The sequence below is a fragment of the Rhizoctonia solani genome, chromosome 2 (genome assembly GCF_016906535.1).
Source record: "Rhizoctonia solani chromosome 2, complete sequence".
Classification (NCBI taxonomy): Eukaryota; Fungi; Basidiomycota; class Agaricomycetes; order Cantharellales; family Ceratobasidiaceae; genus Rhizoctonia; species Rhizoctonia solani.
The window spans coordinates 338,592-352,583 of NC_057371.1; the positions used below are offsets into that span (position 1 = coordinate 338,592).

At 50.7% G+C, this 13,992-nt stretch overlaps 4 protein-coding genes across 4 annotated transcripts; 3 read left to right on the forward strand and 1 right to left on the reverse strand.

Moving 5' to 3' along the window:
• Positions 1–629: 629 nt before the first annotated feature.
• RhiXN_04713 (Retrotransposon-derived protein PEG10) lies at positions 630–1,826 on the forward strand (the record flags this gene model as incomplete). The annotated part of the gene is made up of 1 exon (XM_043324529.1): positions 630–1,826. One exon carries the CDS (start codon positions 630–632, stop codon positions 1,824–1,826), a length of 1,197 nt encoding a protein of 398 aa, XP_043176948.1.
• Positions 1,827–1,951: 125 nt separating this feature from the next.
• On the forward strand, positions 1,952–5,242 carry RhiXN_04714 (Retrotransposable element Tf2 protein; the record flags this gene model as incomplete). The annotated part of the gene is made up of 1 exon (XM_043324530.1): positions 1,952–5,242. The coding sequence occupies one exon, from the start codon at positions 1,952–1,954 to the stop codon at positions 5,240–5,242; it is 3,291 nt and encodes a 1,096-aa protein (XP_043176949.1).
• Positions 5,243–5,794: 552 nt separating this feature from the next.
• On the reverse strand, positions 5,795–10,550 carry RhiXN_04715 (Retrotransposable element Tf2 protein; the record flags this gene model as incomplete). The annotated part of the gene is made up of 3 exons (XM_043324531.1): positions 5,795–9,116; positions 9,200–10,138; positions 10,210–10,550. 3 exons carry the CDS (start codon positions 10,548–10,550, stop codon positions 5,795–5,797), a joined length of 4,602 nt encoding a protein of 1,533 aa, XP_043176950.1.
• Positions 10,551–11,937: 1,387 nt separating this feature from the next.
• RhiXN_04716 (Retrotransposable element Tf2 protein) lies at positions 11,938–13,016 on the forward strand (the record flags this gene model as incomplete). Its single annotated transcript, XM_043324532.1, has 3 exons — positions 11,938–11,991; positions 12,046–12,138; positions 12,189–13,016. The coding sequence occupies 3 exons, from the start codon at positions 11,938–11,940 to the stop codon at positions 13,014–13,016; spliced, it is 975 nt and encodes a 324-aa protein (XP_043176951.1).
• Positions 13,017–13,992: the final 976 nt, after the last annotated feature.

Below are 13,992 nucleotides of genomic sequence, written 5' to 3' on the forward strand. Positions count from 1 at the left end.
GTAACCTTAGTATAGCCTTAGATAGTAGTCGTATAGCTTTGTTTGTAGTAGTACGGCCCCAAGCGCCCGACCCACTAGCGTGTGACCAACCTTACAGTTGGGTCACGACATTGTAAAATCGACTTCTTGTAGGCTTGATCAACAAACGAGAGGAACTCCCGTACTAGCACGAGGGAAAACGGGTGATCGGACTCGCCTTTCAGCTTTAATAATCAAACAGCTGTCGGTCCCACCCAGTACCGAATTGCTATAAGGCGGACAGTCTCTAATCGTCCGCATACCACGAGTTTTGCCGGAACTCTGCAGTTAGCGACCCTAGTCAGCTGAAGTACCCGCTTGCAAAAAACCCGCTCATATCACGATCGCCAGATCTGTTGATTTGCTGTAGGGATTGTCCAACGCTAGGTATTTGACGCAAGGGTTTAGCGTACACATACTGCGTAAAAACCGCTCATAAGTCCTGCATCAGGCACCTACCTCCCCACGCCGTATTCATTATTCCATCCACACGCTCTGGCGTCCCTCACCCCTACTCCCGCCCTACCAGCCGTTCCAGTCAACGTCCCGTGGCAGCCCGCTCCCAACCATCCTCTCGCGGCCCATCACCCCCTCCGCAACACCTGCCTGGAATGGAACCGGAGCCGACCCTTGCCTCTCTCCTCGAGGCTATCCAAACCCTCACCAGCCAAGTCGGGTCCTTGCAGGCCCAAATCCACACTCAAGGCCAACAGCTCTCTGAGCTCAAGGCCATATGCAAGGAAACCAACGACCTCGTTGGAGACAAAGATCAGGGCGGAGCCCAAGCCAAGCCTGGCCCATCGACTGGGCCTATCACTCCCCCCACACATACAGGGGGAGAAGCACACACTCCAGGAACGGTTAGGCCTGGACTCAAGGCCCCATTTAGGCCTTCAAGAGGAACGGGTTTCGACTCTGAAGAGGAAGAGGAACCAAGACGCGCCCCCAAAAAAGAGCCTATGGGAACGCCTAAGCGATCCCTCAGTTCCCTCACCCCATTCGATTCTGGGTCCTCAGTAAAGCGGCCCAAGATGGAACTTCCAGACCCTTATAAAGGGGATACTAGGGGACGAAAAGCCACTCAGTGGCTGGACCGGATGCTTCTTTGGGTTGCCCTTCATCAAGACCAATTTGATGAAGAAGAACAGATGGTCGTGTGGATCCTTTACCACATGACCGACAAGGCTGCCGATTGGGCCCTCCCCATTATTGGAACAATCATCAAGGGCGAAGGGAACCCTCCTACCACCATCCCGGCCTTAACGGCCAAATTCAAAGAAGCCTTTGCTGATCCAGACGCGAAGAGGGCGGCCGCCAGGAAGATCGCCGCGTTGACTCAGACCACTACCACGTCTGAGTACGTCACAGAATTCCGCAACCTCATGGCGGAACTTGACTGGAACACTGAGGCCTATATCGCCCAGTTCACGCGGGGCCTTCACTGGAAGGTCAAGGAACTCTTGTCCACCAAGGACAACATCCCCAAAGATGACCTTGAGGCCATATTTGCCGCCTCGATCAAAATTGATAACACACGTCGGGAGAACGAGGAGAACCGCCCAAAAAAGGCTCCCACCAAGGCCCCGGTCACCGCGACCACCTCTACCTCCACCACCACTACCAGGGTCCGCCTATCTGAGGACCCCAACTACGTCACCCCGGAGGAAAGGGACCGCCGTCGCGCATCAGGGCTATGTGTCAAATGCGGTCAGAAGGGTCATGGGATCAAACAATGCCCTAATGGTTGGAAGGCAACTGTCAAGGAGGCCGCCAAGATAGGAGAAGTTATTGAGTCGGAAAAAGAATAAAGCCAAGGACTGCCGTCAAGCCCTTGGTGACATCTATAGTTAATCATGTATCAGAACCAGTTATTGAATTTGTCTCCATTGCCTGTGATTCAAATAAAAAACCGTTACTCTATCTTGATCTGATCATGCAAAACTATCCGACGGAACCCCTCAAAACTTTAATCGACTCTGGCGCCACATCCAATTTTATATCCCCCACGATTGTTGAAAAACTCAAAATCCCAAAAACCCTGCTCGAAAATCCAAGAGTAGTGAGGATGCTAGATGGTACCATTTCCCAGACTGGTTGCATATGGCACCAGGTCCAACTCGCGGTTTTGGCCAATGGCCATTCACATACCATTCCCTTCCTTGTCTGTCCTATTGGAAACACCCCCGCCATCTTAGGGATGACTTGGCTCTCATCTGAATCTCCCCTCATTGACTGGCAACAGGGCCTAGTCACATTCCCAGAGCAAGTACAAATTGCCTCCGAGGAGGAAGCCGATCCCAACCCTTTGGCAGATCTCCCCACACAATATCTAGAATTTGCAAAGGTGTTTGGGGAAGAGGAGTTTAAGGTGCTTCCTCCGCATAGAGAATACGACATAGCCATAGATCTCCTGCCAGACGCCAAACTCTCCCCTGGTCCCATTTACGGCATGACAGACGCAGAATCCAAAGCCCTGAAGCAACACATTGATGAAGAACTAGCAACGGGCAAGATCCGCCCCAGCACTTCATCAGCAGGTGCCCCAGTCATGTTTGTAAAAAAGGCAGATGGTTCCCTCAGGCTGGTGGTAGATTACCGAAAACTCAACGACGTAACCCATAAGAACGTTTACCCCCTACCAAGGCAAGACGATCTCATGGCCAAACTAAGGCATGCAAAAATGTTCACAAAACTGGATCTCCGCTGGGGTTACAATAACGTCCGGATCAAGGAAGGTGACGAATGGAAAACTGCCTTCCGCACCAAATATGGGTTATTTGAATACTTGGTCATGCCTTTCGGTCTCACAAACGCTCCCGCCGCATTTCAACACTTTATGAATGACCTGTTCAGGGACCTGATCGACGTAACAGTGGTAATTTACTTAGATGACATTCTCATCTTCTCAGAAAAGCCGGAGGAACACCCGCTCCACGTCAGAGAAGTTCTGTCTAGACTAATGAAGAACCAGTTGTTTTGCAAACTGTCAAAATGTCATTTCCACGTCACTACGGTGGATTACTTGGGCATCGTCATATCTCCAGCCGGCTTCTCCATGGACCAGAAGAAGATTGAGGCAGTCACGTCGTGGCCACAGCCCAAGACAATTAAACAGGTCCAGGCCTTCCTAGGGTTTGTCAATTACCTCCGCCGGTTTATCCCCAACTTCAGCTTGGTCGCACGCCCTCTGCATAATCTCACCAGAAAGGAAACCCCTTGGTCTTGGGGTAACCTAGAGGAAGAAGCGTTTCAGGAATTAAAGCTTCTTGTCACCCAGTCACCGGTTCTTATCCACTCCAACCCGGACCTACCCTACTACCTCGAAACGGACGCATCAGGGGTGGCAATGGGAGCAATACTCAGCCAACGAGGCCCAGACAACCGGTTACACCCCATTGCTTACATGTCCAAGTCATTCTCAGGAGCAGAAGCTAATTACGACACCCACGATAAGGAGCTCCTGGCTATCATTAAAGCACTAGAGGAATGGAGGATATTCTTGGAAGCAACGGACAGACCGGTACAAGTCTTCACGGATCATAGGAATCTGGAGTATTGGATGCAGGCACGGACATTCAACCGCAGGCATGCCCGATGGCGTGTATTCCTGAGCGATTTCAACTTTGAAATCCACTATCGCCCAGGAAAGCAATCAGGGAAACCAGACGCCCTATCCAGACGATCGGATTACCTTGATGTACCACTGGAACCAGAAATCATGCTCCCAACAGAGGTCTTTGCAAATACGTCAGAAGAGGAGCTGGAGATTGTCACCGAAATACGTTCTAGGTTGAAAGAAGACCCTTCCCTAGAACAGATTATCCAGTTTCTAACAGAGGACGCTGATAACGCCCCACCATCCATACAAAAGGCGTACCGAGAATATGACTGGGAGGAAGACTTACTCTGGTACCGTGGCAAACTAGTGGTACCCGACCACGAGCCCCTGAAGGAAAGACTGCTGAAGGAATTTCATGACTCTCCCCTGGCAGGACATCCAGGTCAGCAAAGAACCCTAGAGCTCCTAAGTCAAAACTACTGGTGGCCAGGCATGAAGTCCTCAGCCAAGGAATGGGTGGAATGTTGCCCAACTTGCCAAGCAAACCGTCAAGCCCATGCACCGGTTATAGCCCTGAAACCCCTGGAAGTCCCACCGTACCCTTTTCACACTATATTGTACGACTTCATCACCGGGTTCCCCAAGTCCCAGGGCCATGATGCTATCCTTGTGGTTATTGATTCATTTTCCAAGTTTGGGCACTTCATCCCTACATCCAAGAAAGTCACATCCAAAGGGTTGGCGGACTTATTTGTAACGCATATCTGGAAACTCCACGGCTTACCAATCAAGACCGTCTCAGACCGCGGTACCACGTTCACGGGAAAGTTTCTCCGAGCACTCTACCAAAGATTGGGGATCAAACCTTCCTTCTCCTCTGCTTACCACCCAGAATCCGACGGACAAACAGAAAGGGTTAATCAATTCATCGAATTCTACCTAAGGTCATACGTAGCAGCCGATCACTCAGACTGGACCACTTGGCTTCCCTTAGCGGAATATGCGTATAATAACGCCAAACACGCGTCCACAGGAAAAACCCCCTTCGAACTGGTTTACGGAAGGAATCCAGTGATGAACCCCTCCAATGTCCCAGCCAACGTACCAGAGGCAGATGAGGTAGCAGACACCCTAGCTCGGGAATGGAAAGAAGCCGAGTCAGCCCTCAGACTAAGCAAGGAACGGATGACCAAGAACCAAGGAACAATACCAGAGTATTCAGTAGGAGAAAAGGTTTGGCTGGATGGAAAGAACGTAGAATTAAGGACAAATTCAAATAAACTGGATCCCAAACAACTTGGTCCCTTCAAAATAGTCGAAAAAATCTCTAGTCACGCCTACCGCCTAGAGCTACCAGAGACCCTGAAGATCCATGACGTGTTCTACGTTGGATTGCTATCCAAAACCCACAAATCCCCAAGCCAGCCATTCCCGGACCAACCTCCCCCTGAAACAATAGAGGGAGAAGAAGAATACGAAGTAGAACAAATCATAGACTCCAAACGACAACGGGGTAAATGGTTCTACTTAATAAAATGGAAAGGATATGGCCCGGAAGATAACTCATGGGAACCGGAAGAGCTGCTGGAACACAGCCAGGAAGAAATAAAGCGGTTCAACCAAGCTAGACTCAGAAAGGCTTGTGACGCCGCCAAGAGCCTTTAAGGGGGGGGCAATGTTACAATCCCCCAAATTATACCACTAGACTCGCCTGATTTTTCTGATATTTTTACTATTTTTTACGAACTCTGTATCTTCACTTTTTCGATCACGTGATCTCGGCGCTTATTATGCCGAGATGCCGCGCCAAGATGCCGTGCCAAGGGCGCTTAGGAGAAATCCACGCTTCTGCGCAGTCCGCAGCACGCTTCTCTTTTCACATGTAGGCTTCTATTCACACACGCACAGACCACATGTAGTTAGTAGTATTGTCTATATATACAGCAGGAAAATCGCTTGGAGACCCCAAGTCGATTTTACCTCGTCTCATACCATTGAGGAGGATCACCCCAGCCAGCTAAGTAGCCGGCCCTAGTAGTTCAGAAGCTCACCCTTTATTGCGCTCACCACACCTCCAGGGCTAAGCCCCCTTGCCAGTAGTATAGTCCAGTAGACGGTTACCTTGCGTAACCTTAGTATAGCCTTAGATAGTAGTCGTATAGCTTTGTTTGTAGTAGTACGGCCCCAAGCGCCCGACCCACTAGCGTGTGACCAACCTTACAGTTGGGTCACGACATTCTTCATCTCTTCCTCGTATTTCTTTAAAATTTTCCCCGCGTTTTTGAGATTTTCCCGGGGTTCCCACGTGTTTTCTTCCGGTCCATAGCCCTTCCATTTCACTCTGAAGAACCATTTCCTGTTCCTTTCTTCCATGTCCGTTATCCCTTCCACCTCGTATTCCTCTTCCCCATCCACGGTGACAGGTGGCGGCCGGTTCTCAAAGTTGCGCTTCTTGTCCCTTCTGACTTTTGACAGGAGTCCCACGTAGAAGACATTGTGGATTCTCATTGTCGGTGGGAGTTCTAGGCGGTATGCTCGGTCGGAGATTTTCTCGGTTACTTTGAAGGGGCCTAGGCGTTGTTTGGTCAGCTTAGGACTCAGGGTCTTTAGCTTTACGTTCTTGGCATCTAGCCAGGCTTCTTCCCCAATTTCGAATTCGAGTGGTTCTCCTGCTTCTCCGGCCGTCATGCGTGTCTTTGATTGCCGTAGCGCAGCCTCTATTTCCCGCCATTGTGCCTCCATTTGGGTTGCCATGCTGTCTGCCTTGGGGACGTCTGTTGGAACGTTACTCGGGGTCAAGAGGGGTTCCCAACCGTATAGTGCCTTGAAAGGGGATTTGCCGGTGCTGCTGTGTACTGCGTTGTTGTAGGCAAATTCCGCCATTGGTAACCACTTGACCCAGTCCTTCTGATTGATTCCCGAGTAGGCTCGTAGGAAATGTTCAACTGTGGGATTTACGCGTTCCGTCTGGCCGTTGCTTTGAGGGTGGTAAGCCGAGGAGAAGTGGGGATCTATCCCTAGGCGTTGGTAAAGGGCCTTCAGGAATTTGTTGTTGAATACCCGTCCTCTGTCTGATACCGTCTTTTTGGGCATACCGTAACGTTTCCATACGTGTCGTAGGAATAAATCCGCCAATTCCGGGGCTTTGAGCTTTTTGGAACATTCTACCAGGATGACGTACTTGGTAAAGCTATCCACAATGACCAAGATAGAGTCATTGTTTCCGTCTTTTGGCAGGTCTACTATCATATCGTACAACACGTGTTGCCAAGGGCGTGATGGGAGTTCTAAGGGCTGAGGGGGAATGGGCGCATATCTGGGCTTTCGGATCCGTTGGCAGGTTTCACAGGAGTCGACGTGCCAGTAAGTGTCTGACCGGATGCCGGGCCAATAGTAGTTCCTGGATACCAGTTCTAGGGTCCGTTGTCTGCCTGGGTGACCAGCCAACAGGCTATCATGGAAGATCCGAAGCAAGTCCGTCCTTAGGGTCCCTACATCAGGTACTACAATCCGGCCCTGGTAGAATAGTAGTCTGGCCTCCATTTTGTAATCCTTGAAGGCACGTTTGATTGAGGGGGGTGCCTTTGACTCATTTTGGAGGAATTGTAATATTTCCTCTAAGGATTCGTCCTGGTCTAGGGCGGCCTCAATCTGGCGTTGGAGTTCCTTCTCGGGGATGACTAAAGCAACATTGGCAAATACCGGATCCGGCAACATGGACTGAGGTTCTGGCGGGATGTCGGCGTGGTTGGAGCGGCGTGATAAGGCGTCTGGCTTCCCTGATTGTTTCCCCGGGCAATAGACGATCTGGAAGTTGTATCCGGCTAATAGAAGGTGCCATCGTGCGTGGCGGCGGTTGAAGGTCCTTGACTCCTTCCAGTACTCCAGGTTGCGGTGATTGGTAAACACGGTGATTGGGTGTGCGGTTCCCTCCAGGAATATGCGCCAGTATTCAAAGGATTGTATGATGGCCAACAGTTCCTTGTCATGGGTGTCATAGTTCTGTTCGGCACCTTTGAATGATTCGGATAGGAAGCCTAGTGGGTGGAGACGGCCGTCTTCCTGACGCTGGCTGAGTATGGATCCCAGGGCAGCCCCTGAGGCGTCTGTTTCTAGGAAGTAGGGTTTGGTGGGATCGGCATGGCAGAGAACGGGGGCATTGGTAATTGCGTCTTTTATCCCTTGAAAAGCTTCCTGTTCCTTGGTTTCCCATTTCCAAATTGTGTCCTTCTTAACCAGATTGTGCAGTGGACGGGCCATGTGGCTGAAGTTGGCTACAAACCGTCGTAGGAAATTGGCAAACCCAAGGAAGGATTGGACTTCCTTGACCTTGGTGGGAATGGGCCATTCTTGGATCGCCTGGATTTTGAGCTTATCCAGGCTAAATCCCTTATCCGACACAATGATTCCTAGGTATTCCACCGAGGTGACGTGGAAGGTGCATTTGGATGCCTTACAGAACAGTTGATTTTCCATGAGACGCCGTAAGACTTCGTGAACGTGCTGGGTGTGTGTTGCGTCATCCTTAGAGTAAATTAGGATGTCATCGAGGTAGATGATGACGCAAACATCCAGGAGGTCCTTGAATAATTCGTTCATGAAGTGTTGAAATGCAGCCGGAGCGTTTGTCAAGCCGAATGTCATGACCAGGGACTCGTAGAGGCCGTACTTGGTGCGGAAGGCGGTCTTCCATTCGTTGCCTTCTTTGACTCGGACGTTGTTGTAACCCCATCTTAGGTCTAGTTTGGTAAAAACCTTGGCACCACGGAGCTGGGCCATAAGATTGTCTGGTCGGGGTAACGGGTATACGTTCTTCTTTGTCCGGTTGTTAAGGCGGCGGTAGTCGACAACCAAGCGGCGGGAACCGTCCTTCTTTGGAACAAACATGACGGGGGAACTGATTGAGGATTTGCTTGGGCGGATTTTCCCTGCTTTCAATTCATCCCTGAGCCAGTCTTTTAGCGTGGCAGACTCGGCATCTGTCATACTGTAGAGGGGAGAATTGAGGGGGCCTTCTTCGGTGAGTTCAATCCCAATATTGTAATGCCTATGGGGAGGAAGCTTGTTGAATTCCTCTTCTCCAAATACCTTGGCGTATTGGTGGTATTTGGAGGGTACTCCTTCAAGGGGGTTCTGATCAGCTTCTTCCTCTTCGGCAATGGCCACATGTTCTGGAGGAGTGTGTGGGAAGGATAGGGTGCGCGTGTTCCAATCTATTTCTGGGTTATGAGCATCTAACCATTTCAAACCTAGGATGGCCGCATGGCTGCCAGTATTACAGATGAGGAAGGTCTCCGTCATCTTTTTGCCATCATAGGTGAAGGTGAGTACTGCCTTCTTCCAGATTTTTCCTGCCTGGGGGCTCAACCCATCGAGCATAGTAACGGTACGTGGAGTGGGGAGATCAATGAGTGGAAGGCGGAGTGATTCCGTGGTGCAAGGGTGTAAGAATGATGACGTGGCGCCTGAGTCAATCAGGACTTCTAATGTTTCCGCTGTTTTCTCTGGCCGTATTGGAATTGTAAAGAGAGGTGTAATTCTATTGGTAGATGATATATTACAAAATTCCAAACACAGACCAGAGTCCTTGGGGTCCTTGCGCGCGGCAGCAGGTACCCTTACTCTTTTCCCGATTGGTACTCGGAGTCGTCGCCAATCTTGGCGGTTTCCTTGGCTTTCCCCTTGTCCTCCTTAGGGGTAGCCTTCCATCCAGTCCGGCATTTGGCAAATTTATGCCCGGGTTTGCCGCATTTGACACAGAGACCTTCTGCGCGGCGGCGGTTGCGTTCTTCCTCCGAGACGTAATTGGGATTGGAGGAGAGGGGGCCGGTTTTGGTGGCCTGTTGGCCGGTACTCGCCCCCCGGTTGGGAGTGGAAGAGGTTTTGCCAGACTTATTACCCTGTTGCGGGTGGCTGGCTCGCTCCTTGCGGAGGGCGTTGTCAATGAGGAGGGCGGCATCTTGTAGCTCCCTCAGGGTTCTTGGTTGCCTTTCCCTTGTGGCAATTTGTTTGCGGACCTCCCAGTGGAGTCCTCGCGCAAATTGGCCGCAAAGTGCGGCATTGTTCCAGTCGAGTTCCATTTGCAGCGTGCGGAACTTAGTAATATATTCGGCACAAGTGCCGGTCTGGGTGAGGGAAGTAATCTTCCGCTCCACTGCTCTGGTTGCGTCGGGGTCGCCAAAGGCGGTCAGGAACTCGTTTTTGAATTCATCCACGGTCTGGATGATCGCGCGATGGGACCCTAATTGGTCCAGGTGGGGATGGGCCCAGGCCCCTGCTGCTTCTTCCATATTCATGAGAAGGAAGCTGAGGACCTCCAAGTCCGAGGGGAACTGCCTCTGGTTGAGGCGAATCCAGGCCAACATGCGGGTTAGCCATTGCTTGGCCTCCAAGCCTATCTTGCCTTTGAAGGCATCTGGGTGGTCCACCTTTACAGTGGAGGGGGCTGGAGGCTGCGCCGGGGTAATGATAGGCGCTGGTGGAGGTCCTTGGGGGGCTGGAGCCGGTCCAGAAGGGAAGGAAGAGGAGGGATAGGGGTTAAACAGGGTGAGAGGGTCGCGCCTAGGGGCCCCTGTGGAGAAGATAGGGGCTGGGGCCCCAAGGGATGGTTGAGTCTTGCCAAAAGGCTCAACTTTGGGCGCGGCCCTGGGAGTTTCCTCGACCGCGGGGGTTTTTGTTCTTCTGGGGTGTGGGGGCCCCGGGATTGCTGGAGTTGGGCAAGCCCATCCTTGACAGTATCAACCGCTTGTGAGATGTTCTCGACATTGGTCCGAACCTCTTGGCTAACTTCGGCTTGCTCCGAGAGGGTCCGCTCGATGCGGTCAACCTGGGATTGGAGTCCCCAGAGAAGGCGGATGACCCGCTCGAGAGATACTTCGCCGAGCTCAGGGGAGGCTGGCGGAAGGAAGGGTCCCAGCTCTCCCTGATCAATAGGGGAGCGGGCTCGAGAGGGTGGCCGGGAGCGGGTTGCCATAGGATGTGTGGGGTAGGACCGGCCAGCGTGGGTGGATGCCCGGGAGGAAGAACAAGGGGGAGTGCGGGAGGTAATGGTGGAAGGTGTGGGGTACTAGTGTGCCTATATCAGGACTTATGAGCGCTTTATCGTATGTGTACGCTAAACCCTTGCCTCAACCGGCCTAGCGTTGGACAGTTCTTACCCTGATCAACTGCCGTGGACGGGCGTGATGCGGGGCAGTGCTTCTGCAAGCGGGTGGATTGGCTGTCTAGGGTTGCTAACGAATGGTGCGGCGACCGGTGGTATGCGGACGATTAGAACCCGTTAGCCTTATAGCAATTTGGTACTAGGTGGGGACAACGCTGGTTTGATTATTGACAGCAAAAGGCGATCCCAATCACCTGATTTCCCTCGTGCTAGTACTAGGGGCCTTCTCGTTGTTGGGCTGAGTGGGTGTGCTGGTGGGCACGGTTTGCAACCGACTTAAGGTTGATTACCTAGTGTCCTAGACGTCTGAAAGGACGTCAAGGGCGCGGGCGCTTGTGGCCGTGTGGAAATACAGTAAGTACCGCGTAAGGCGGCGAGGTCTACCCTACGACGTCTAACTACTAATCTACAATGACCAAGGCCGTATGGGCAATGGCAAACTACGTATATACAGTGGAGTCAACGCTTAAGGCGTTGTAATACTACTTAGTGGTCTGGCTGTAAGGCCTTGTACAAGTGAAGATGCGACAAGAGGTAATTGACCTGGGTGTTACCATGGTTGGTGTGCCTCCTTATATATTCAGAGTAGCTACTAATTACAAATACAATATATCAAATACGTAATCCAATAAGAACCCCGCTCCGCAGTCGGCCTTACTCATACATACGTGTCATCAGGTGGAGGTGGCTACGTATGCTGAGATAAGCGCGGATGGGGACGTGGCTTGGCGCTTAGCGTATGATATAAGCGCCGATGTCACGTGATTGAAAATGTCGTCCGTTCAACTTTGTTTAAATTTGAGAAAATGGGAATTAATTCCCTGGTATCAGGTGTGTCTACGACAATTTCACAATTCCCCACTGGCAGGCCACCCAGGACAACAAAGGACACTTGAACTAATCAGCAGGTCCTACTGGTGGCCTGGTATGAAGTCCTCAGCCAAAGAATGGGTCAAATGCTGTCCTATCTGTCAAGCTAACCGTTGCGCTCATGCCCCCGTCATTTCCCTGAAACCACTAGAGGTCCCGCCATTTCCCTTCCATACCATATCCTACAACTTTATCACAGGATTTCCTAAGTTGCAGGGCTCTGACGCAATCCTAGTTGTGTCATAAACAGAGGAAAATAGAACTAGCCGGAATTGAACCAGCTTGACCACTAAGCCATAGAGCCCTATTATTCCTCTGCTGACAACCCATGATTACACCTGCTACCCCCCAAATTTGGGCTTGGGCCAGCATGCAACCACTTGTACTGGTCATGTGACCGTGTCCAGGACAAGTTGTCATAGACTCTTTTTCCAAGTTTGGGCACTTTATCCTGACCACCAAGAGAATCTCAGCCAAAGGACTAGCAGACCTATTTGTTTCACACGTCTGGAAATTGCATGGATTACCCGTTAGAACAATATCAGATAGGGGAACCACCTTCACGGGAAAATTCCTCAGGGCACTGTACCAACAACTGGAATCAAGCCAGCCTTCTCATTGGCCTACCACCCGGAATTGGACGGACAAACAGAAAGGGTCAACCAGTTCATAGAATTCTATCTTAGGTCATATGTAGCAGCGGATCACTTGGACTGGGCCATGTGGTTGCCACTGGCGGAATATGCATACAACAACGCCAAACACGCTGCCACAGGAAAAACTCCCTTTGAATTAGTCTACGGAAGGAACCCTGTAATGAACCCCTCCAACATCCCAGCAAATGTCCCGGAAGCCAACCATGTAGCAGACACCCTGGCACAAGAATGGAAGGAGGCAGAGTCCGCCCTTAGGATGACAAAGGAAAGAATGGCAGGAACCAGAGGCACCATCCCCAAATACTCCATTGGGGAAAAAGTATGGCTAGACGCAAAGAATGTGAACATTTGGTCAAATTCAAACAAACTGGACCCCAAGCGCCTAGGCCCTTTTGAAATCACCGAGAAAATCTCTAGCCACGCATATTGCCTAAAACTCCCTGCCACTCTGAAAATCCATGATGTGTTCTACGTAGGATTACTATCCAAGAGCCACAAATCCTCAAGCCAACCATTCCCAGACCAACCCCCTCCTGAGACAATAGAAGGGGAAGAAGAATACGAGGTTGAACAGATCCTTGACTCAAAAAGACAACAAGGAAAGTGGTTTTATCTCATCAAATGGAAAGGATATGGACCAGAAGACAATTCATGGGAACCGGAAGAACTCCTGGAACATAGTCAAGAAGAGATCAACCGTTTCAACAAATCACAACTGAGAAAGGCTTGTGTCATAAACAGAGGAAAATAGAACTAGCCGGAATTGAACCAGCTTGACCACTAAGCCATAGAGCCCTATTATTCCTCTGCTGACAACCCATGATTACACCTGCTACCCCCAAATTTGGGCTTGGGCCAGCATGCAACCACTTGTACTGGTCATGTGACCGTGTCCAGGACAGCTTGTGACTCCGCCAAGAGCCTTTAAGGGGGGGGCAATGTTACACCCTCAAGAATTATACCATTGGATTTGCCTATTTTTCCTTTTATTTTTAGTATTTTTTACGGACTCTTTATCTTCACTTTTTGATCACGTGATCTTGGCGCTTATCTATGCCAAGATGCCGCACCGAGATGCCATGCCAAGGGCGCTTAGGAGTAATCCACGCTTCTGCGCAGTCCGCAGCACAATTCTCATTTCACATATGTACTTCCATTCTCACGCGCACAGACCATGTAGATAGTGCGTTCTCTCCTATATACAGCAGGAAAAACGCTTGGAAACCCCAAGTTGTTTTTACCTTGTCTCTTACTCATTAGAGAAGGTATTCAGCCAGCTAAGTAGCTGGCCCCTAAGTAGTTTGCAGACGCTCACCTCCCCTTGACCTATCACACCTCCCAGGCCTCAGGCCCCTTCACCGTCAGTAGTTAGAAGTAGAGCGCCTTAAGCGCTAGTAGTATAGCCTTAGATAGTCATCTTACTTAAACTAGTGTAGTAGTACGGCCTTAAGCGCCCGCTTCCATTAGCGTGTACCCACCTTACAGTGGTGTACAACATAATCCCTGATACACCAAAAAGACAATATCTCATGGTGGCGGGGTATCTTCATTTGGGGGTGCATTACCCAAGAGGGAGTTGGGTGATTGTACCTTATACAATGCAAGCTGAACGCCCTGGGATACATTGAAATCCTTGGGGACGCCTTCTTTGGAACCCTTGCCAACTATAAAATCACCCTGTTCAACATTACATTCCAGCACAACCAAGATCCAAAGCATACAGCCAG